We start from the raw sequence: 26,417 nt of genomic DNA, 5'->3' as shown, positions 1-26,417 counted from the left end.
TCCAAAATTACACACCACTATGCACTGGCCTGCGAGTCTCGTCACTATGTAGACTAAACTCCAAAATAGCATACTCTTGAGTGTGAGAAGGCCTCGTATCTCAAGTGGTCGATTCGGGGTAGGGCTCTAACTCGCATACGCCCTTGCGCACTCCTGCTCCGCGGCAGGAAGAGAGCAGAGCGGGCCGTGCCCGAAGGGATAATCGGCGGTGGTCTGCAAAACACCGTGTTAAAATTAGGGCGGTGAGACTACTACACAAGTAGTCTCGTCAGCGTGCGGACCGCCAAAACACCATCGGTCACCACTGAGCTAAGGAGGAGAGAAGTAGAAGAAATAAAAAGGACGTCGACTGACTAACTTCCCTCACTAACTACTATGCTCGCTAGGCAACAATCTGTTTAGGAAATGCTAAAACGTGACTGCATCCAAATGGTATGTGATACACTAGTCCCGGGACTGGGAACTCACCACGTCCCTCGCCCCGTTGACGACTATACGGCGTTCGATCCACTATCTGGCCGTGAGCTGAGAGCAGATCCAGACTGGCGTGAGCCGCACAACGCGAAGGCACAAATGCCAATCGGGAGTGGCTGCGGGCGAGCGACCCGCCGATGGTGTGCAGTCATGCTTCTGGCGAAGGCACGAATAAAGGGTACCACAGGGAAGCAAGGTCCCATGGACTGACCAACCTGTTAACAACCACAGGTGACGTGCCCTCGGCAAACAAACGGCCATAGGGCGCGAGACAGGAGCCAGCCGTCAAACCTCCCGACTGGCGCGATCGCCAGCTCCGACAGGTCTACACAGCTATAATGACCCTGTCAACACTCACTCGGCATGCCAGCACGAGCGTAAAAACAATCTAGACTACCTGAGGTACCTGTCTCAACAATACTGTGACGGTACAATTTTCTAACGGCACCTAGAGTTAAATCAGGTAGTAAACGAGTGACAGGTCCAAAACGCGGGTTTTCTCCTAATTCAATTTCCAAGTCCAACATGTATAATCTAATTAATTATAAAGCATGCTCAAAATTCAGTTCTCACATTCAAGCACATAATCCATGAATTTGCTAAACTAGATTACCAAAAATTCAGATCTATACATGTCGACGATTATGAACTTAGGAGTCGAAACCGATGTAACCCACCTAAAGTGCTATCTCCTGGCAGCAAACGAAGCCTCGGCCTAAAAGGAACTCTGCTGGATCAATCGGGGATCTCCAAGTCCGGTCGCCAAGCCAACGCCAAGCTAAAACGACAAAAGTCCACAATTCAGTCCCCGATCACAGCAGCTGAGAAGAGCATGATTTCGACCAAGCTAACCTTGACCAAAAATTACAAGTGAGGGCTCTGTGGATTACTCTCGAAGTCCAGAATCCAATGAACCAAGTCTCGTCGCGATCCGACGCTCCCACGCGGAGAACGAGCCGAAACACCAATGGTCGACGCTGGAACCTGCGGAACAGCATCTCTGAAATCTGCTCGGCAAACAGCAGCCTAGTAAAACTAGGGTTCGACAGGGTAAACCTGCTCCAAAAATCGCGATCTTGGGCTCAGAATCTTCCTCTCGAAGTCGAGAATCCAACAAACCAAATTTCGTCGCGATCCGACACTCCTACACAGAGAACGAGCCGAAACACCAACAGTCGACGCAGGAAATCTGCGAAAATCAGCACATTGCTCGGTTTGAAGATGGTTGAGGTACTCGAGGTAATTGCGACCAAATTACCTACCTCAACAGCGATGAACGGCGGTGCGGCGACAGGAACGGCGAAGACGCACCCTCGCCCGGCCTCCTCGCAGCGCCCCGGCAACACGTGCGCTCGAACGGCTCGCGGCGCGACGTCGGCGACGAAGTCCTCAACCGTGCTCACGATCGGCCTAGAGAGAGAGAGAGGAGGGAAAGAAGGTGAAAATAGGCTAAATCTCTCTCTCTCTCAGCTCCATCTCAGGCTAAGTATAGAGAGAGAGCTGAGGTGATACAACCAATGCTGCTAATTACCAAATTAACCCTCCACTGACTCTCTTGTACCGGTACACGGGTTGGCTGTACCGGTACAAGGCCAAACCCGAGAGCAGTTGCACCCTGTCGCGTGCCCTGTACCGGTACAGATGGACCCTTGTACCGGTACAGCAAGCGTTTTCACGATGGTTGTACCGGTACAGATCAAGTCTTGTACCGGTACAACAGATTGAAAATCCTGCTGTTTCGCAGATTTTCAAGCTGAAAGCTGCCCTCGCGTCGCACGGAGTCTGTCTTGCGTCTATTTGACGCCAACGCGACTCGGGCTTGTCTCGACACTCTCCAGAGCTGTCGACAAGCCCCCCACTGTCAGAACCTGGGGTCTCACACAAAGCCCTGCAGCGGTCTTTTCATCCAAGACCTCGCGCAATACCTCATCGGATAAATATAATTGTATTGCCGTAAGAGCTTTATCATCAATCTCCTCCTTTTGCTCCGCCGTCAATGAATCGGACATCTTTTCTTTTCCCAACAGTGCCTTCTGCAATTTTTGCTGCGTCAATATAGCATGCATCTTGACTTGCCATAATGCGAAACTGTTGGTCCTGTCACATTTCTGAATCTCGAACTTCGTCGTCATCTTAATCCTCAAAGGGAATAGAAAGGCTCTGATACCAGTTTGTTAAAATCGGAACGGCAAAAAATAGATCCAAAAAATAATTTAATGCAGGAAACGAAAAGATAAGAGGAAAGAGCACACCAATATTTACGTGGTTCAGCCAACGGCCTACGTCCACGGGCGAAGACGGAGCAAATAATTTTTTAATGTCGAAAAGACGGAGTATAAAGAAGATCTCTCAAAGAACCCGAACTCTAATTAGATCCGAAAGGCCGCAATTAGCATCCGTACAAAACTTAAGTGGCTCGACCCTCTTACCGAAGCGCACCACGTCGGGGTTGTGGTACGAACACAAGCATCAAAGAAGAGATGGCTCCGACTCAATAGATAACTTAATTAAGCATCACCTCTTAATTATGGTTGGGGCTCCTTGTAGAGACCAACCTGCATGGCTCGGTCAACTCTCTTCAATATATATATAGCTTAATTAGAGCATAGCTTAATTTTGAGTCGCGGCAAGATTAATTTGGCCGTAGCATGTATTTATAATACATGTCTCCTAAATAGAGTCTAATCCTAATTCAATTAGAAATTAGATTCCGACTCATAATCCATATATGCCAAATTAAATCTAAATTATATCCAATCCCAAATAAATTAGGATTTAACTTCAATTTAGATAACTACAAATTTAAACTAAAATTTAACAGTATTCCTAGTGGACACATATAATCTAGCTTCGACTCGGATAATATCTAATCTCTCTGTTTCTTATATATGTTTAGTATAAGTGGAACAGAGCTCTTGCGTATCCTCCAGAGAAGATTCGGATGCTCTGCAGGAAAACACCATAAAATAAAATGTGGACTCTCAGGCGCAACTGAGTTATAAAAGATATACACCAAAACTGTATTCTTAATACTTAAAAACTTTTATTACATATACACATACGAATACAACATTTATTTTGTATACACACAAAACAGAATAAAAATAAACCAATCACGAACAAATAATAGATACGAACACAAATTCTACTTTCTAATTGGCCGAGCACTCAGGGGGTAGCCCCTGCGGAAACCTCTTCACATCCGTGCAGTAATTATACACCATGTAGTTCTTCTGCACCCACTTGAGCTTCTGCTGGTTCGCGGAGTCGAGATCCTGCTGCCACATGTACGGATTGTTCGCTTTCGAGCACGCGGCGATGCCCGACGTGCACCCGTCGGTGCTGAGCCCGCGGAAGGCCGCCGTGAACGGCGCCTGCGACCAGTCGGTCTTCACGAGCCCGCCCCTCGTTGCCCAGTCCTCCCCGTCCCACAAGCTCGAGTAGACTTTCATCATCTGGCTATTCGGGAACGGCACGCCGATCCTCTCGTTGTTCTTGAACTCTCTTATCGGTGTTCCGTCGACAAAGAAACTGCAACAAAATATATATATAATGCAAAAGATCGGTCAGATAGGAAACAACTTACCAACAGCCCTCTTTTTTAGGTCAAAATAGTATGCGACTAACTTCATTCATTTATGAAATGAACTAAGTTATAAACTGAGACACCACGCCTCAAAAAAGGGAAAAAGAAAACTAGTTAAAACAGTAGCGATGCCAAGTTTTCTTGAGAGAGCGAATCTCGACCAATAAATAACACGATGAGTGTTTAATTTTTTCAAAAATTTTCCTATTTCACTTTAGCTAGATGACGCACTAAGTGGTGGCGATTGTTGTTAGTTTTGATATAATAAATGTACTTGAGGTAAGAGTTTATGATTGCTTACACAATATGTGTAGGATTCCATAGGGCAGAGTAGGTGTGGAAATCCTTGGTAGGATCAAACCACAGGTAGAATTGCTGCTCCCTGTTCCCCTTTCCTTGAGAGTAAATATTGGTGTGCAAAATATACGGATCTCCGCTAAGGTTGCCGAGGAACTCGAAATCGATCTCGTCGTGCATCGACCCTTGCGACGACAACTGCAGTATGTTTCAACCGTAAGATACAGGACGATTTTCTGCGGAATTCATGAAAATACGAAAAGGAAGCAGGAACATACGTAGAAGGTGGTGACGGTCCCCGCAGAATTCCCGGGCACGAGCTTGATCTGCATATCGAACTGGCCGAACAAGAACTGGCTCTTGGACTGGAAGCCCGAGCCCGACGACTTGTCGAGGGAGAGGGTGAGGAGCTGCCCGTTGTCGAGGATCTTGGCGCGGCCGTCGCCCCACGTGATGTCGACATCTTGGTAGAAGTTCCCCTTAGCTAAAGCGCTAGAAACAGCTAGAACTAGTAAGAAGATCAGGGCGGGATGAGGAGCAATTGAAGCCATTTGTGAATTGAGAAGAGCACGTTTGTGTGACGAGTGTATGTATTATTCTACATGTGTGCGGGGGTATATATAGGGGAGTTCAATACCCTGAAGTGAGGGGTGTGAAATAAGAATGAGGAATGAGCTGGATCCAGTAGTCGAAAGTCAGGGTCAGCGAAAGACACGGGATCCTGGAACTTAAGCTTCGAGAGAATACTATTTGGGAGGAGAAACATATGTACAATGAGGGGTATTATTCAAGGGCAAAGTACACACTGGTCGTTTTGTTTAAGAACAAATTATACGACACGCTCACCTTAACCTTCTTGTTTTCTTTTTCAGGCTTGTTTGGTATCCCAACCAAACCAAACGCAGCCGCAGAAGCTGCTACAGGTTTTGCAAAACTCGCCAAAATTTTAGTTTTTTATTTTGGTTTGAAAAGTTATAATTAGTTATTCTACAATTTTTGTTTCGTTTCATCGTAAGGATCAATCATTAATCAAGTTAATTAGCAAAGTAATGCTAAAATTACAGGACAATTAAGTGCGACTTCTGAATCACATGTCGATAGAGCAAAAATATGCGAAACAACGAGAGCCTAAACTGAAGTTTACTCAAAATTATGTAAGAAGCGTCTGATTTAAAACACTATAACGAAGGATTTTATGAGTTGCATTCAATTAGTTATTTTAATTTGGATCGACGAGCTAACAAATACCTATTTTAATTTCACTTCTATTTTCTTGTTAATCCATCTCAATCGTTTTTAATCGCATCTTGCTTTTATCTTCTTTCTCGTGTTGCCCACTCCTCTCAAACTTGTCGAGACCATGGCGGTCGTTTTCGTGTATTTTGGTGATGATGCTTGCTGGAAATGGAGGGGTTAACTGATGAAGTCATGCATTGAAACTGGAAGTAGGAGATGAAGAGCTTGATTCTTAATCACTGTTTTCTTTTTTATAGTTTTATTGTATTTTCTATTTTATCTTTGTTAAGAACTTTCATTTTTATAAGCTTGCTTAGTTGTTAAGATTGGGGACCAATACAAAAGAGCGAAAAAAAAAAAAAAAAATTCTTTTTTTTCTTTTTTCTTTTTTTTTTTGAAATCTAGGCTTGTGAATTTCTATAGAAATCTTACATTATTTGTTTGATTTGGGGTTACATTTATGCGGAATTTTCCTTTTTATTTTGTCCGTTCGTTTGTTNTTGTTTGATTTGGGGTTACATTTATGTGGAATTTTCCTTTTTATTTTGTCCGTTTGTTTGCACTTCAATTATCCCCAGAAACTTACTCTTCGTAATCAAACTCTTATCTTCAAAAATATATTTCAGCATCTCTCTTCAGTAAAAAGAATAATTTTATATAAGTTGCAATCAAATTGTAATTACAATGTTGAAAATCGTTTCAAAAGCCAAGCTAGCAAAAGTCACAGATTGTTTGGCCAAAATATAACTTCCGCTAAACAACTAGTTAAGTAAATATGTTCGAAAAAGCTCAACTAAGTTTCTAATCAAAATCTCCACTACTCAGAAACTAATCAAAAAAGTAATTTCTCTCACTTTGAAAATACAACAAAGTAGTACTGTATTCACAAATTAGGCTGGAATGCTTCTATAGCACCGAGTCATTGGTGCTTGCATGAAGGTACGTGTATAGATTTCAATAAGTGATTGATTAAATAATATAATTTAATAAATAAAAATAATTAAAAAATAAATTTAACGGCGAAAAATTTAATAGTACCAAATATTTCATCAATACTAAAAAAAAAAAGCACCACAGCAGCCGTACTCGTATATTCACAACCAGTTTACATATGTTATCCACGGGCAGAAACTGATAATTAAATCTAATTTATGAATAATTATATTTGCAAATCTCGACAAACATTAAATACACACACCTAATTATCAGACGCTGATTGCAACTATTCAACAGATTTAACACGCCTATGTCACGGATTTTGACTTGCGACTGCGTCGTTTCGTATTTGTGAGAAAAAAAAAAGCGCGGGTGCCACGAAGCACCCGGCTGGTGCTTTTCGGGGACGCGCATCACGAGTCCGCGTGCGTTGCAAAACGTGCACCGGCCCACCCGAAGAAAATTGAAATTACGAATATACCCTCATTTGGGGCGGCTGACCGCTGAGATCACAAAACAACGTGTCGTTTCCGCTATCCTCAAGTGGTTGTTTTCCCTCACCAACCTCTCACCACCGTATATAAATTTTGGACTATGATGCTTTTAGCTACCGTTTGGTTCGGGATTAAGAAAAAAATTAGTTACTTCAAAAATAAAATTAAGTTCAGAATTAAGGTAGGGTTATAGTATTTTTGTGTTTGGTTGAGAATTAGAGTTAGTCCAGAATTAAAAAAAAATAATATTTGATTGGACTAGATGGGATAAAAAGAATAGTGGATAAAATAGTATTTTATTTGGTTGGAGTAGTGGGGTGGGGTGGGGTTAGCTGTACCCTAGCTAATCCCACTCTAAATGGATTATTCCGGATTAGCCCATTTAGGGTGGGGTTAGAGGGTTAGCTAACCCCACCCCACTAAAATTATGTTTGGAAATAAAACCGGGATTAAGGGGTTATCTGACCCCTTAACCCCGAACCAAACAGAAACTTAAAAGATAAAAATATTTATTACTTATAAATTTTTTACTATTATATTTATTATTTTAATTATTTTTATTTGTTAGATTATACTATTCAATCAACCACTTACTTAATTTTAGAAGATCATTATCTAAAGGCCGAAAATCTATCTGCACCTATGACTTGTTAATTTTATAAAAATAGGAGCTAAATTTTTATATATTTTTTTTTATTAAAAACTCTATTATCTATTAATAGATTCTTTGAGTACTAGTATTCAATAGAAATTTTTACGGGAGAATGTCGGGGTTTTACAAAATTTTTAGATTGGTTATCAATACTGATTGCAGTGTACCAATGTTCGAGAAAGATTACTAATACATCTCAGCTGTTTCCGTTGTCCTCCCCCACTCAATAGGGCGTTTTCACTCACCAATCTCTCTCCACCATATTTTTTTTATTAAAAAAAGTATTATCAATTAGTCTATAACTAAGTGCTAAATGCAGTAGAGGGGTCCTTGTTTATGGACACGTGTCTATTAAATATTTGTGGCACATCCGGTGCACCATGAAACCGATCAGAAAAATATATAATCTTTTTTTAAAAAAATATTATCTAAATTTTATAATTTTTAATATGTGGGCATTTAGAATACTATAAAAAAAAATAAATTAAGGGTAAAGAACACTTTTGGTCATTAAACTATGAGTCGCGTGATGCTTTGGTCCTCAAATCTTAATTTGATGTAATTTTTTAGCTTGAACTTTCTGAATTCTCACAAGTCTCACAAATCCAATTTATTTAACAAAATATATTGACAAATTTTAACAAGAAAGTGGTATAATACCTTAATTATGATCGTATCATCAATCATAATATTCCTACATCAATTTTATATGAACAATTTGTCAATACTGAGCAAACTAAATTAAGTCGTGGGACTTAATTGCAACAATTAGAGCCAAAATTTGTAATAAATTAACGTTTGAGAACCAAATCATCAAACCACTCGATCATAGTTTGAGGACCAAAAGTGTAATTTATGCTTAAATCAATTTTTTATTTTTAACATCTCTATTGAACAAATTCACTGTCGTGTATGTAATATACACATACGCGGGTGCATGCGATTATTTCTAATAAAGAGGATCCTTTATTTGTGGCAGTGTTTTAAATAAATTTATAGTACAAATTTATTTTTGACTTTCCTATAGTACAAATTTACTGTCGTGTATGTAATATTCACATACACCGGTGCATGCAATAATTTCTAATAAAGAGGAGCCTTTATTTGTGGTAATGTTCTAAGTCGTCATAGCGGTTGCTGTGATTTCAATTTGTAATATATATTTTGTTTTTTTTTTTGGAGAGATAGGTAGTGCGCTATCGCTTCGTTTATTTCATTTAAAAATAAACTTAATTAAAATTTTGAATCAACTAGGATTCGAACTTGGATTTCGGGTACCAGCCACCAAGCCCTTTGCCACTTGCTCTAGGAACGGCCGGTAATTTGTAATATTTTGTTTATACCTACACAGGGGTGTTTACCCATTAAAGATTTTGATAGGTCAGTTTAGACCTAAACTTACTACAATTTTGAAAAGTTGTCTAATAAAAGAAATAAAAATACTTTCTAAATGCTGGATGTACTAGGCAATCACATTTTTTTCGAGAAAAGAATGAAAAAAATTAATAATATGGTCACAACACTATCTTATCAGTGGCTATCATGCATCACCGCAGCGACTAACGATCACTAAAGTAGAAATACTTTAGATATAAATATAGAAAAATTAAAAACTGTTCTACTTTCTATGCCTAAACTAGCATATTATTACTATTATTATTTTAAATCCAAATGCGGTTAGAATAAAAGCATTTAAATAATTTATCATAAATCTTGCTATGGATTCATAGCGGTCGCCACAACACCTGCTGTCCGATATCTACTTTGATACCCGCAAATGCTATGTAGCCACTATCTGCTTTTTATAACCTTGAATTGTTAATACTTTTAAGGGTAAACTTCAAATACCTCCCATGTGGTTTTGTACTTTCTCATTTTAGTATCTTATAGTTTTACTTTTCTCTTTTCGTCAGCTCCTCCATTAACATTTCGTTAAATTATATACAAAATTTCAGATACCCACTTAAATTTTATAGAATATTACTTTATTATCTTTTAGTTTTAACTTTGTCACCGATTTAACGAAAAAAATTAGTAGAGAGGATAATAAAAAGAGAAAAATGAAGCGACGGAGCACTAAATTGATACACTTTACCGACAAGATACTAAAATAAAAAAGTGCAAAACCATAAGGGTGGTATTTGAAGTTTTCCTTTCTTTTAATTCACCTTGTGCATTATGGATCCAATAAAAAAAATATAATTCTATTCTAACGGATATGTCTAAAATTTATAAATGTAGTATATACTAAAATCCAGTGTACAATGGCTTATGGCACCATCTGGGAGATTTTGGAAGAATTTGAGGTGAGTCAGAACTATTTTTGATCCAAAATGGTGTGAAAAATGAAGTTCGAAAATCAACCTGCAGTGTGGGCATGCAAATCCCCGCATCAGTATTGAGACTGATTCTTTAAATACGGGTACTCAATCGAAGTTTTCACAGGGAAATGCTTAGGTTTTGTGGAACTTAGGTTGAGTACTCAGAGGGATTATTGGTACATCTTGAGCTATTTTTTTTTTAAAAAAAAGGGTGTTAAAATCGATAGAGCTATTTCTTTGAATACTGGTACTCAATAAATCTATTTATTTAAAAATCAATTAATTAAAAAATGATNATTAATAATATGGTCACAACACTATTTTATCAGCGGCTATCAAGCATCACCGCAGCTACTAACGATCACTAAGTAGAAATACTTTAGATATAAATATAGAAAAATTAAAAACTGTTATACTTCTATGCCTAAACTAGCTTAGCATATTATTACTATTATTATTTTAAATACAAATGCAGTTAGAATAAAAGCATTTAAATAATTTATCATAAATCTTGCTATGGATTCATAGCGGTCGCCACAACACTTGCTGTCTGATATCCACTTTGATATCCGCAAATGCTATGTACCCACTATCTGCTTTTTATAACCTTGGTTTGTTAATACTTTTAAGGGTAACTTTAAATACCATCCCTATGGTTTCGTACTTTCTCATTTTAGTATCTTATAGTTTTATTTTTCTCTTTTCGTCAGCTCCTCCATTAACATTTCGTTAAATTATATACAAAATTTCAGATACCCACTTAAATTTTATCGAATATTACTTTATTACCTTTTAGTTTTAATTTTGTCACTGAGTTAACGAAAAAAATTAGTGGAGGGTATAATAAAAAGAGAAAAATGAAACCACGGAGTACTAAATTGATATACTTTAACAATAAAATACTAAAATAAAAAAGTGCAAAACTATAAGGCTGGTATTTGAAGTTTTTCTTTCTTTGAATTCACCTTGTGCATCATGGATCCAATAAAAGAAATATAATTCTATTCTAACGGATATGTCTAAAATTTATAAATGTAGTATATACTAAAATCCAGTGTACAATGGCTTATGGCACCATATGGGAGATTTTGGAAGAATTTGAGGTGAGTCAGAACTATTTTTGATCCAAAATGGTGTGAAAAATGAAGTTCGAAAATCAACCTGCAGTGTGGGCATGCAAATCCCCGCATCAGTATTGAGACTGATTCTTTCAATACCGGTACTCAATCGAAGTTTTCACAGGGAAATGCTTAGGTTTTGTGGAACTTAGGTTGAGTACTCAGAGGGATTATTGGTACATCTTGAGCTATTTTTTTTTTAAAAAAAGGGTGTTAAAATCGATAGAGCTATTTTTTTTGAATACTGGTACTCAATAAATCTATTTATTTAAAAATCAATCAATTAAAAAATGATGTCTTTTTATATCATAATTTTAAAAAAATTTGATATTACTTGTTGCGGCACTACAATAGAATTGAGTTATAGTAATACATTTTGGGATATTTTTGTATAAGTATCTTATTTATACCAAAATCTTTTAAAAAAATCAACTAAGAGCTGAATATAAAGTCCAATTTAGCCAAAAATAAAAAGTTTCTCTAGTTAACCAACCCCACCCAGTCAATTCGGCCCGATTACAAATAGAAAAGGGAAAAAAAAAAAATTTTGATCACTATCTCTCCTTCTCCTTCGCCGCCGGCTCAGCCGACGGGATAGGATTCTGGCTGCTGGAGTTCGGCCGCGAGGATTTCGAAGGGACCGTAGAGGGCTACGATGACCACGTGTCCCTCCGCCACAGGTCGCTGGAGGAGTAGGTGTCAAACATCGAAGCGGCCTCGCATGTAGCGACTCCACATATAGCAATATTTTTAAAAAGTGTCAATATAATTTAGCCGGCAATATTTTTTTTTAACATGTACCGATATTTAAAAGTGTCTCTATATATCATTTTTGTTCTAGTGGGGTCGACGAAAACAACCTAAAAGGAGTTAGAAGACTATGAAGTTAAATAACATAAACAAAGATATTGTATCTTTTGAACAAACTAGTCCCAAAAATAAATATATTACAAAACTTTAGTATTTAGCTTCAAAAAAATTGTATTATGTGTTGAATATTTATACAATAAGTTGATATTTTAGTTTAACTCTAAAAAATAATTTTATATAATTAAGAATATATATATATATATATATATATATATANATATATATATATATATATATATATATATATATATAGAATTAGGCTATTATACTATAGTACTGGAGCTCTGATACTATAGTCTTATTTTCGATCTTAAGGTGTTCAAATTAACGATACACACCATTAAATATGATTTAGGGTATATGAAGTTCTTAGAAATAAAATTTTAGTTTTTTTCGACATCGTTTACTTAGTAAATAAATTATGTCAAAATGGACGGTGAAAATTGAATAATCTTTAAAATTTGAGCATAGAACTTTTAAATTCAAGATCAAGAATGTTAACCTTAATCTAGATAGTTTAAAGTATTTTCTATCAAAATTTAAAAAAATTTAGGCTCTTCTATACCGTTAAACTCCAAACTCGCCATAGTAGTCATTAAAAATTAACAATTTTGAAATAGTTTGATCATAAAGTAAATTATGTCGAAAAAATATAAAATTTTATTTCTAAAACTTTAAATATCCTAAATCAGTTTTAACGGTGTGGATCATTGATTTGAACACCCTAAGATCGAAAACGAGACTATAGTACAAGAGTCCCAGTACTATAAATAGTATAGGAGATTAGCTATGTGTGTGTGTGTGTTTAGTAGTAATATATATTGTATTTTATAAATATACTTAAAAATGTATAAATTATATCTACTGTAAAATGCGAGTATATCTCTATAGTGTATATATATACACATAACCACTCACGCTAAAGTCCATGAACAAATCATGCAGCGTATCGTACAAAGTAAGGGCAATTCTGTAATTTAATCAAGGTCAATCCTCTTCTTTTCACTTTCAAATTAATATATTTTCGTTGGGACCTGGGTCTACGTTAGACCACTCATCCAATATTGGCAAATATGAAGAAATAGATGTTTCACTATCATAATTTTGTTATAGTTATAATTTTGCGATAATTTTATATGGAACATTTTCTAATTCTTAATTATATAGGAGTCCTTTTAAACTACTAGTACCAAAATAATTTTTCGGAGGAAGGATATTTTTAATATTTAATATCATCCATAAATTTAAAGTAGAAAAAATAATACTGATGATTTTAGGGGGGCATTAATATTTTGTAACTATTAAGGGTTAAAATTATCCCTTTTAACTGTGTTAAATTATTTGTATAGATCTGAATCCTGATACAGTGAACAAAATTTTAAAATTTAATATTAAAATCGTTCGTGCAATTTTATACAGTATTTGAATGTTATCGAAACACTTAAAAACTATATTCAAAAAAATATAATATTGAATAGTTTATTTCTGTATTAATTTGGATATTAGATGTGTGGTCTATGATGGACTAGGTCGAGCGAAAAATTTATATAAGAAGAAAGAATAACATGTCAATATAAATTATGAGTACGGCTGTGGTGCTTTCGGAAATATAAATTAGTTGGTGCTTCCGATTTTTAGTTATTGGATCAACTCTTTGACCATTTCTCTCCCTTGGATAACACTATTCTTTTAGGAGGACTACTAAACTTTGAGTGGACCGATCACTATCGTCTCAATCTTATAATTCTTAATATAAGGATCAAAAAGTTATTATTTACATACCACATCCAATTAATATTTACCATACATTAAACGTTAGTCGCCAAAATATTACTTACTACAATTTTTACTTTTGGATGTCCTCTATAACACTTGTAAGCCTCCGTACTAACAATGATTGTTGGCTGTTGCATATGTAAAATATATTTTTCAAACTATTTACTATTTAAAATATATTTTAATTAGTTAATTTTTTGAAATTTTTTATGTCTATATAACTCATCCGCTTCATAAAAATATAAAAGGAAAAAAAAAAAAGGTTCCTCACCACTATAGAGAATATATATTAGAGATTAATTGTTTTGTAATTAGTGGGGGAATCTAGTACTTAATTCCCGTGACACCCATGGGCAGCCAAATGCAACGCACTAAGTATATGGAGAGATTATTTCAAATCATTTGGATAATGAATTAATATGATTAAGTTATGTATCAATCAATCAATCAATCCATAGTTGGGATTTGGGTGGATTAGGTTGGGATCAAATGTAATGAGAAAGGTATAATTATACATTTATATATTCAATTAAGGACCACTAATTAATTAATGATGAGTGTGGGACATAATCCTAGAGCTTATTCCCTAATTAACTAGGTGACCTAATCCCTTATTTATATATCTTGGATTGAGCATATCCAACGTAATTGAAAACTCTGGACTCATGCTTCTTCTTGAAGTTAGCTTGTTTGTCCTCAACTGTGGTGGAGCTTAATTAATTTTGCACAAGTATATATATGCAGTCCAAAATATAGTTGTTTAAAACAGCTTCAAAGTTGGTTTTATAGGTTGTTTAATGTCACTGACCGTCCCTAGAGCAAGTGGCAAAGGATTTGGTGGTTGGTATCCGAGATCCCAAGTTCGAATCCTAGTTGATTCACATTTCCAGCTAAGTTTATTTCTAAATAAAATAAACGAAGCGGGTAGTGTGCTACTTATCTCTCTCGAAAAAAAAAGGGTGTCTAATGTCATCCACTCAATAGCTCAAAAAAAAAAGAAATAAAGAAATAAAGAGTTAAGGCTTGGTTTGGAATTGCAAAGAGATAACATTATATGCATGCATGGAAAATATGATGAAAAGATACTTTGTCCGCTTCCTTTCGTAATATGGTACGAAACGGTATATCATAATGAGTCGATTACGATATATTTCCTGTGATTTACTAAAAGACGCAAAAACATATAATATCCTAAAGTAGAAGCACATTCCTATGTGTCTCAATATCAAATGGGCCTTAAGACTATACGGTCTCTATAGATTAAAAAAAAAAAAGAAGAAAAAGAACAATGCATTACCAGAACAGTATTCAAAATTGTCTATAAACTGGTGAGATTAAATGACCAGATCTAATTCTATATTTGTTATATTATAGGAATCTGACGTGGTAAAAATTAAAAATTTTTATGAAATTTTATAATTCTTTGAAACTTGGGATTTGAAAACCCATCTCCTTCCTTGGTAAATTTTATTTTAGGAAAAATGTAATTCGAAATGATTAAAATATCTTTTCTGAAATTTTATATTTATTCCAAAATTTTAAATTCAGTAAAGAGATAAATAAATTTCTAAATCTCCTAAATTTAGAAACATTTGAATAAATTTCATATATTCAAATAGTTATGGTTTTAATATGATTAGTTTGGTGTAAAATGATAAGTAATATTAGTCTCTATAAAAAGGATACTGTAGTAATCTTGTAGCTATTGTTTCAATATAGTTAGATAATTTTTTGTTGAACTAAACATAAAAATAATATATTCCTGTATATTTTAGGTATATAGTACATATTAATACTGTAGTATCCCTGGAGTTCAGCAGTTGAGGCTTGTCGACAGCTCTGGAGAGTGTCGGGACAAGTCCGAATCGCGTTGGTGCGGAATCGACGCAAAACGGACTCAGTGCGAGGCGAGAGCAGGAGGTTAGCATGAAAACCTACAAATGTAGGATTTTCTGCTTGTTGTACCGGTACAACATCAGAGGCGTACCGGTACATTGCGCCTGTCTCCGCGCAGCTGCTCTCGGATTGCCATTTGTACCAGTACAATCTGGACGTGTACCGGTACACTAGGGTAGGTGAGAGGGCATTTTGATCTTTCCATGCCTCGTACGTGTCACCCTCCTTCCCTACTGCTATATACATGTGTAGAGAGGCTAAGAGAGAGTTTTTGCATGCTTCTTCTCCTCTCTCTCTCTAGACTCGGCCGTACGTAGTGGAGTTGCCGAGGGAGTTCGGATCGACGCTGACGTTGCGCCGGGGAGCCGTTCGAGCACACGAGCATCGTAGTTGCTGTGTTGGGAGGCCGGACGAGCGTGTGATTCCGCTATTTCGACTTCGCGCCGGATTTGGAGTAGCTTTCGAGGTGGGTTAATCATCGGTTTGACTCCTATGTGTTTATATAGTCGACATGTACTCGGCACGTGTTTTCGCTTATTGTAATTGCTCGATTCACTGTTTTAGCATGAGTAAAATCTGAATTGAAGCCTAGTATGTTGACCATAGATTCATACATGTTGGACATGGATATGACATAGTAGAAAACCAGCGATTTGAACCTATCATATGCTTAAACTGCCAGATTTAGCTCTAAGAGCCATTGTATCATCGCAGTTTCAGAGCGATGGATACGCCGGGTAGTTTAGAGTGTAGTTACGCTCGTGCTGGAATACCGAGCCTATTTTTACAGCAATATTCTTACTGTTCCGGACTATTGAGTGCCGTTGGGGTTGACGGTGGACCCGGATTATTGATGTAGTATCAGATTGTGCCGAGGGCACGTGTGTCTTGGTTGTTAGACCAGTTGGACCCTATTCTTTTGACTTTAGCCTGCGAAAGCCTGATTGAGCTCGACAGAGATACGCTTGCATACTCGGTTGGGTAGCGCCCACGAATGCCACTCCGGAGTCGGGCTTTGTGCGTTGCGTTGATGTCGTTATGTCCTGTTTGGACTTACTTTCCACGGGCTGCTTAGTGGTGGAGGTAGCGTTAGCCTTGGCAGGCGGGACGGGCGTGTTCGCAGTCCCTGGGACGGATATATTTACAATCCCTGGTGAGATTGGGTCAGAATTGACATTTACTACAGAGTGATAATATTAGAGCATGATAGTGTAGTGACATTTAGCTGTAGATTTATTCCAGCTTTTCCTACTATTCCTGCTTACTTCTATAGACTTGTTGGGTGAACCGATGATTTTTTAGGGCGGTACCCACTGAGGACTACTTGTTTTTACAATAGTTCTCACGCCTAGTTGTTACCCCTCTTTTGCGGAGTCTTCTGTTCCGGCTGCTGCATCTTCCAAGTCCAATCGTGGCAAGGGCGTTACGAGCTAGAGCCCTTTCAGACGAGTCGCAGAGCTAGAGGATTACCAGCTACAGGTAGTTGTAGTTTTTGGGTTCATATACATACTTTTGCTGTTTCTCGCCGGGCGAGTTTTTATATACCTGGATATTGTATGTATAGTGAACTTCTATTTTCTATCTGGATATGTTTTATTTTTCCTAACAGCTCTATACTACTAGCTGTAGTATTGTTTGATTACAAGTACAGCTGTCGCTTCGTATACATGCAAAATTCTTTTGTATACAGTGGATTTGTCGGCGTGCCCGGAGAAACGAATAATCCGGGGCGTGACAAATACAAGGCAAATTCTATCATGAAAATAGATTTTTCAGAAATTAAATTTTTACTGAAAATTTAAATCCGTGAACCATAAAAGCACTTTGGTAAATCCTCATCTACTATCTTAGAATCAAGACAAAAGTGCACAGAATATTTTTTTTCGTTTTCTTTTTTGAGAGAAAAATAACATACTACCCATTTTGTTTATTCCTTTTTAGAAATAAACTTAACTGGAAATACGAATTAATTAGGATTCGAATTTGAGATCTTGGGTATCAATTATCAAATCCTTTTTTACTTATGTTAGGGACGGTTGGTAAGTGCATAGAAATTTTATGTAGCATCATCATACATGACCAAGTAATCATAAACTTGTGCTTAAGCTCATCAAGAAGTTAGAGCCCACAAAGCCAAGTTGATATTTCTTCTTGATAGATTTTATTAGAATAAATTACACTTTTGGTCCCTAAACTACGGGGAACGTGACACTTTGGTACACAAACTATAATTTATTGTCATTTTTGGCAAAAACTTTGTGAATTATTACAATCAAATCTGACAACACAATTTAGTTAATTAAATATTGACAAATTGTTTATATAGAAATGAATTAGTACATTAATTATTGACAAATCATAGTAACATCACTTCTACGTAAATAATTTGTTAATGTTTGGTCAATTAAATTAGATTGTAGAATTTAATTACAATAATTCTAAAAGTTTGAAGCAAAAATTGTAATAAATAAAAATTTGGGAACTAAAATATCACATATATATATATATATATATATATATATGATAAATTAAGATATATATATATATATCGTAGTTTAAGGACTAAGGGTATATAATCTTGCCGGCCCATTCAAAGGTGAGGATTTGCCCACTAATCACATCCTGTGGTTACCGAAGAGAATCCCACCTTTGATTGAATTTGATATAAGATGTACATTTTTTTATAGTGTACAAACAACATTTATTTTTTAATATTAAAAGTATAAATTCGAATTTTCTACAAAATTTTAGAGAACTATTTGAGGTTGCCAATACCAACATTGATAGATCTATATTGTCATGTAAATATTGTAAACCTAATATACCCAAATATCCAAAATCATAAGCAGAACAAAATACAACTCGCAGAGTATTATAGCTAGAGAATACATTCTTGATCAATTTATAGAAGCGACCGACTGTCCCTAGAGCAAGCAGCAAAGGGCTTGGTGGTTGGTACCTGAGACCCAAGTTCGAATCCTAGTTGATTCACATTTCCAGCTAAGTTTATTTCTAAATGAAATAAACGAAACAAGTAGCGTGCTACCTATCTCTAAAAAAAAAAAAAAAATTTATAGAAGCGAAAAGTCCAAATGCGATATAAACGTCGCCAACAAAATCTTGGGTAATTTGATTTTTCTTTCTGTTTCAGACATTCTGCCATTGGATATAAAACATAAGATAATTCTTTACCAGAATGTACGTAAGAAGGTGATAGAACATGGGTAATTTGATTTTTCTTTCTCTTTCAGACATTCTGCCATTAGATATAAAACATAAGATAATTCTTTACCAGAATGTACATAAGAAGGTGATAGAATTAGTACTGTCTTTATATAAAGGATATATTGACTTTCCATTAAANTAAGCACGACCCAGCTTGCTAAAATATATATCGAGTTGAGAAATTTAGCTCGTGATCGACTTGTTTGTTAACGAACTGAATTCGGAATCGCTTGCAAATAGTAAGTTAGATTGTCAGCTTTACTGCTGGATGACAAGTTGAAAGAAAATTAGAAAACTAGAATATTATTCTAATAATTGAAATTCATGAAATATTGGTCTTTTTACATTTGGGCATATATATATATATATATATATATATATATATATATATATATATATATATATATATATATATATATATATATATATACACTAGATTAAACAGTTCTATAACAGTTAGAATTAACTTTTATTTATAATAAATTCAGATTTAAATATTAGTACTTCTCAACCGTTCGAATGCATGAATTTTCCACAAATTTTTAGAGGCCACCACTATTCAAGGTTGCCAATGCCAACAACTCTAATTCATCTAGTCTTCTTCGTGACATAAAAGTGGGCCAGTTTGCTAGCTTGTACAGTAGCCTTTGTTTGTACATTAGTAGAGGTGTTATTTTTCCAAAATGGTGATCTGATCATTGCCACCAAATGTCTCAGTTAGAAAAATCTATGCATGCACCAATGATTGTTAAGAAACACCCTTTCCCTTTCATTGGGACATCTTGTCCATCAGTCATGTCCATGTCCCAACTCAAATGATATTAGCCACTTCTTTTGTCATGCATGATCCAGTTACCATGTAATAATGCATATAATATATCTGGTTCGAAGTATTCGAGATTTAAAATAAAAATCGAAACAGATCATTACCATTATTAGTGTTTGAGAAATTAGCATTTTAATTTTCATTGTGGAACCATTTGAATCTCTCAAAAGTGACTCTCATCTTTATGGTGAGAGACAATTCGTTTCTGTAGTGATTGAGAAACTATTTCTTTTCCGCTAGTAATTATTTGAATTCAAATATAAATCATATAAATTTCATAAATTTAAATTTAGGTTTAAAATATAAATTTAAAATTCATAATTTCCTAAATTTTAATTTAACATTTCTTAATATAAAAATTTGACTTTCGCCGTGAATTTGAATTGTAAATTCAACTCTTAAGTTCGTATTGTATGTTTAAATTTTAGATTCCAATTTCGATTAAAAATTTGAAGAACAAATTTAAATTTTTAAGAATTTTAATTTAGACATAATTCCAATTATGATTTCGATTCCCCTTATGAACCAAACAAATTGTTGTTTTTATCATTCTGTTTTTTATTCTGACTCATTTCCATTCCTATTCCAATTCCGATTCCTCTTCTAAACCTAACATACCCTATAATAAGAGTTTATGGAAAGAGAATTGCTAAGATAACAACCAAAATTGAATCGTTATCCAACTATATATATATATATATACAGCACTTTCGTTTAAAGGCTTAGTTTTTTCTTTTTTGTTTTTATTAGTTTTACTAGAAACCAAAAAAGAATTAGGGCCTGTTTGGATGCACAGTAAAAGTTATTCACGAAATTTATAAACTGTGGTTTTAGTCTAGATAAAATAGAGAATCCTGCAACTCTAAAAAATTCCACGGATTCAATTTTTAAACTGTTTGGATACGCATTTTACAATTTCACTAAATTTTTCTAAATTTTAAAATTAAAAGTTAAAATTTAAAATTTAAAATTTGATATGTGAAATGTTAAATTTTGAATTTTAAATTTTAAATTTTCAAATTTAAAATTTAAAAATTTAAAATTTAAATTATAAAAATGTAAATTTAATTTTTAAATTTTTAGATTTAAAATTTTAAAATAAAAAATTTAAAATTTGAATTTTGAAATTTGAAATTTAGAAATTTAAAAAATAAATTTTAAATTTAAAAAATAAATTTTAAATTTAAAGTTTAAAAAATAAATTTAAAATTTAAAGTTTAAAATTTGAAATTTGAACTACAAGATTTGAGATTTGAAATTTCAAATTTGAAATTTAAATTTTAAATTTTAAATTTTAAATTTTAAAAGTTAAAATTTTAAATTTAAAGTTTGAAATTTAAATTTTAAATTTTAAATTTTAAAATTTATATTTGAAATTTTATTTAAAATAAAAAATTTGATATTTAAAATTTGAAATTTGAAATTTAGAATTTTAAATTTTAAATTTTAAATTTTAAAAAATAAATTTAGAATTTAAAGTTTAAAATTTGAGATTTGATCTATGAGATTTGAAAGTTGAAATTTAAAATTTTATGTTGAAATTTAAAAGTTTAAACTTGATGCATTTTTTTGAATAAGGGAGCTCAAGAATGGTGGAATTTTTTTCCTTTGATTAGAATAGATTATACTTTTACTCCATTTTTTGGAATATAGTACGTTTAACTATACTCCAAAAATTACATTACTTTTTTTTCCTCCCAAACACTTCATAGAATATTTTTTCTACTGCCGTAGTATAGTTTAACTATGCTACATTTTCAGGAGTATCCAAACGGGGCCTTGGTAAATAATCTCCTCAATAAGGAGTTGTGAGGATTACAATACCGCGTTCATTGTAGACTCAGCATTTCTCTTTAGTCTCTAAGAAAAATTAAAAAAGGAAGTGTTAATGATTAAGATTAATGCGTAAAAAAAAAAGAAAAATTGGCCTCTAGATATATAAGATTGTTCTAGGATTACAATTCATTTGGGTTCTAAACCTAGCATTAATTGTTTATATCCAAATGTAATGAACTTTTATTGAGCTAAATGACTTTTCACTTGAAATTGAAATCAGGCTTACGTATGCATGATTAAGTAAAAAGTTTTTGTTTTTGTTTTTATTACTTTTCGATATCATTTTCTCGTCTCCTTCAGGTGTGAGCAGGTACTATTAATTAACTCCTATGGCACAGGGAATTGACTTAATTAAATTAATTTTGCACGAGGGGCGAGGACCCGAGTCAAATATAAATGCCAATCCTATCCAAAGACATATAAATATTGGTTATTATTAAATGCATGCATCTGTGCCAGCTAATTAGAAAATTTGAATACCATGTAGCTCCCCAATTAGAAATTTTTAAGAATTATATCGATTAACGCTCCTGGTCACGCAAGTAAAATTTGCATATGAAATGAAAGATCATGAGTAAACATCAGATTAATCTATTTAGTAGATGTCAGAGATCGACCTCACAAAATAATGATAATGTTGGCTTGAAGGGGCCAGCATCTTGCTTCCTGTCTTGTGGCGGGAGACTGAATTAAGCCGAGCAATAATCAAAGTGGCATGAGACTAATTGGGCCGAGTCGCAATCGAGACTTTTGGGCGTTGTGTCTGTACTCTTTAGGTGAATTGATTGTATATTTTTAACGAATCGAGTTTTGGGGGATTAATGATTAGCGCTAACGATCTGACAAGCAACTCATAGAATTGTCTCTGATATCATGTAATCTAATAATCAATTTGTTAGAAATCAATATGGAAACATTAATTCTTTGGTTCATTTTATTTTTCGTTTTCAGATTGGGACATCTTCTATGGTGAAAATGATGGGTCTTCTGTTATTGGATTGATCCAGTTCAATTCCAGCTTGCTGTTGACGACTATCAACTTGTACACGAAGTTGGAGATATATATCAATGTTTAGAAGTGGACAAGTAGCTGAGACTACATTTTGTACACAAGCAGTTTAATGAAATTTGGTAACCTCTCTAAAGAAAAAGATAGGTTTGAGCATATATATAATAATAATAATTGGAAGAGCTATCTCATGGAGTGCTGTACCACGGAATACTACTTCCATAAGATATTGATGTGTTGATAGTTATGATATACAGAATTTTGTGGATGACTCATATTTGCCAGCTAATACTATATTTTGGAGTACATGCATGAGAATAATAATTTTATTTGCGCTATATACAGAACTATCAAAGAGCTAAGCACGACCCAGCTTGCTAAAATATATATCGAGTTGAGAAATTTAGCTCGTGATCGACTTGTTTGTTAACGAACTGAATTCGGAATCGCTTGCAAATAGTAAGTTAGATTGTCAGCTTTACTGCTGGATGACAAGTTGAAAGAAAATTAGAAAACTAGAATATTATTCTAATAATTGAAATTCATGAAATATTGGTCTTTTTACATTTGGGCATATATACATATATATATATATATATCTAAATAGCATATATCTATAGAGTCCGGCTATGGTGCTTGTACAAGCACCAAGCACTTGGTGCTTCTAAATTTGTTACCGTTAGATCTACGCCCTTGAATATTTTCACCCGTTAGATTATACTATTCAACCAACTACCTACTCAACCCTAGGGGCCCACATCATCCTAACCGCACATCTCTTAATCCAATGGCTGAAAACTTACAAGCACCAATGACTTGGTACTTTTAAAAGCATAGGAGCTCAATTATATATATATATATATATAATATATATAATAGAGGGAGAGAGAGAGAGAAGAGAGAGAGAGAAGAGAGAGAGAGAGAGAGTTTGAGCTGGAATACTATCGTAGCAACGGCTTGTGCACCCATTTGTTTTCGTGATGGAAGCCTCCAAATCGACGATCGTATCATTGAAAATAATCTATACCATTGAAGTATATAAAAATCAAATTTCATGTTTTTCCGATATGTTTCTTGTTTATCAATGAACGTAAAAATGAACGGCTGAAAATGATATCTCTAAAAATGATGATAGAAATTTTGTAATCAAGATCGAGAGTAAGTTCTTGTTCTAAATAGTTTAAAGAATTTTCTAACACAAAATTCAATTGATTTGATAGCTTTACGAAGTAAAAACGAGAAAACGCCTCATATCGATCATTGAAAAATTACAAATTTTGAAACCCTTTGATCATTAGGTCAATGATGTCAAAAAGATTTGAAATTGATTTCTAGATACTTCAGTGTATAAATCATGTTCAAGCCGTGCCGATCGTCATTTGAAGGCTCCATCATTAGAAAACAAATGAGATGGCAACGGAGCCTGTTTGTTACGATAAGCATTCCAACTCAACTATATATTATTATATATATATAATAATATATATATAGAGAGAGGAGAGAGAGAGAAGAGAGGAGAGAGAGAGATTGAAGTGGGCTACTATTATAGCAAAATCTATGTTGCATCAGTTTTTAGGCCTTTGGATCAATCTTTTTCATTATTTCTAATCAATTGGAGTTAAATATTATAACTAAGGGGGACACTCAACCTAAGGGGAACACTCAGACTCTAACTTGACTAATATACTACTGACTCATAAAGTTTTCATTCCAAGGGTGAAAAACTTGATAGCAAAAAGAGCGTTTACTATTAATAGTATTTCAGCTAAATCTATATATATATATTATATTAAATAACAGAGCATCTCGCGAAGCAGGCGAACTGAATGTTTTTTCCATATTAGTACATTGATCACAAGTGTATTTGAGGAATCCGACAGATACTACTCATATATAGATGAAAGTTAGCTGCGTTAGATTACCTCAAATAGTGTTATTTCTCCTAAAAATTAAATTATTATAATATAGGATATACTACGACGCAGTCCTGGTTTTGCATATAAGATAGATAAACGGATTCTAAAATATAATATAGTATTTATATTAAATGATAATTAAAAAATATTGTTCCTGTATCAAGAGATGGAGCCATAATATATATATATATATATATATATATATATATTATATTATATATTTAATATATATTATTAATAGACGCAAAGGGACCATAGTGTCACGCCCGGTGTACCAGCGGAAAGCATATCGGATCGTGCAAGACGCCATACACCTGTAGTATATATGCGTCTACAAGAAACAAGTCGATAGGAGTAAAACTAAAATAATCTATCCCCCTGATACTCAGAGTATATAATCACAACAGATTATCAACAATAGAACAGGATGTCTTAATTCAGCATAACTACAAAAGTAATATTCACACTATAAAATCTGTCCAGAAAGTAATATAATTCACGGGGTAAAAAAGATGATCACACAGAGGTGTCTCTCATATAACATTAGGGAATACCCACTAGGACGTAGCCCGAGTAGCAAGGTGAATACGATATGTACTAAGCATGTCTAGGGCTAGACGCGACTCCCTAACACGATTCCTAGCCTCATCATGTAGATGGCTCTGTAAACAACACAATAAAGGCATGAGAAGTCTATTAACAATAGTTTCCAGCGTAGGTAGCCGCCAAACCTCAGAGACGAAGTTAATCACTAGGCTCATATGTACTAAAATGCAAGTAAGAGCAAGCATTGCATGATATATATATATCATGCTAACAGGTGAGAGGCATGAAATCATATGAGCATAAGCCACAAATATGTAGATACCCTACTGTAAACAGTAAGCGCATTCGTTATACATCAATATCATTAGTAGCTTAATTCTCATTTTATAATTTCTCTTTTCATTATCAGGACGCTACCCCAGGTAGTCAGCTTGCGCCGCGCCTAATGGCCCGTGGTAGTATACACTCCTCACGGCAATCCACTTCGGCACGCATCGCACGGGCGAGCAACTGTCGCGTAGGCCAACTCCGAGTGGCGGCTTGTAGGGAGCTACCCTCAAAAGCGTGTGCGAATGAGCACAATGGCAGCAAGAAAAGTCTATGGTTCAGCACATCTCTAACATCTTTGCATAGTACACACATATGTCACTCTCGATCTATGATCGGAATTCTCAATATTAATGAATATTGACAATACTAGTAACATAATAGTAAGCATATGAGATAAATGTGATTCACATATGGCATTAGAAAATATCCACTACTATGGCACTATCATTATAGTCACCAATCCATGTCCTTGTTCTATACTCTATAATCAATAAAGTCATAAGAATGTTTATTGTTTCTAGTTTTCTTGAAAATGATAACTTTGTCCATTCAGTCATTCACGAGTTAAACATAACATAAAGATCTTGTATGCATAAATATTTCTCTATTTCAATAGAGTTTCGTCATTTAATTATGCATTAGTGCATCGACACTAGAGTTTAATGACTAGTCCTGCAAGTCCTATATCATCCACCAAAAAAAATACAATTATGTCAATTCTATTAAGACATTATAGAAGCATAGGGAGCTTCACTTGTCTGGTTAGGTCAAACCCACTATCACAAGCTCAATAACACAAAAGAGTCCAAGATGTAGCTCAAACTCTTCCCGACCCTGCTGAAAATGAACGTAAGAATCGCTCATAACGGGTACTACACAATCCAATCGGGAAATTCATATGCAACTATATTGGGATTCATTCGGCCTTGTTTCTGGTTCAGGGAGAATACTCAAATTAGCTGCCACAAGCTCTCACAACCAGCCTGAAACGATACAAGGTCAATTATAATACTGCTGGGACAAAACAAGATAATGCGTCAAAAAGCTCCTATACCAAATCAAATGGCTGACCT

General features: G+C 34.7%; 1 protein-coding gene across 1 annotated transcript; it reads right to left on the bottom strand.

Annotated features, from left to right (window-relative positions):
* Nucleotides 3,481-5,103, bottom strand: LOC109712203 (xyloglucan endotransglucosylase/hydrolase protein 24-like). Its single transcript, XM_020235642.1, has 3 exons — nucleotides 4,636-5,103; nucleotides 4,362-4,555; nucleotides 3,481-4,005 (listed from the first exon to the last, which is right to left on the bottom strand). Exons 1-3 carry the CDS (start codon nucleotides 4,906-4,908, stop codon nucleotides 3,627-3,629), a joined length of 846 nt encoding a protein of 281 aa, XP_020091231.1. The 5' UTR covers nucleotides 4,909-5,103; the 3' UTR covers nucleotides 3,481-3,626.

The sequence above is a fragment of the Ananas comosus genome, linkage group 6, assembly GCF_001540865.1.
Source record: "Ananas comosus cultivar F153 linkage group 6, ASM154086v1, whole genome shotgun sequence".
Taxonomy (NCBI): Eukaryota; Viridiplantae; Streptophyta; class Magnoliopsida; order Poales; family Bromeliaceae; genus Ananas; species Ananas comosus.
This window is presented reverse-complemented; position numbering and strand designations above follow the sequence as displayed.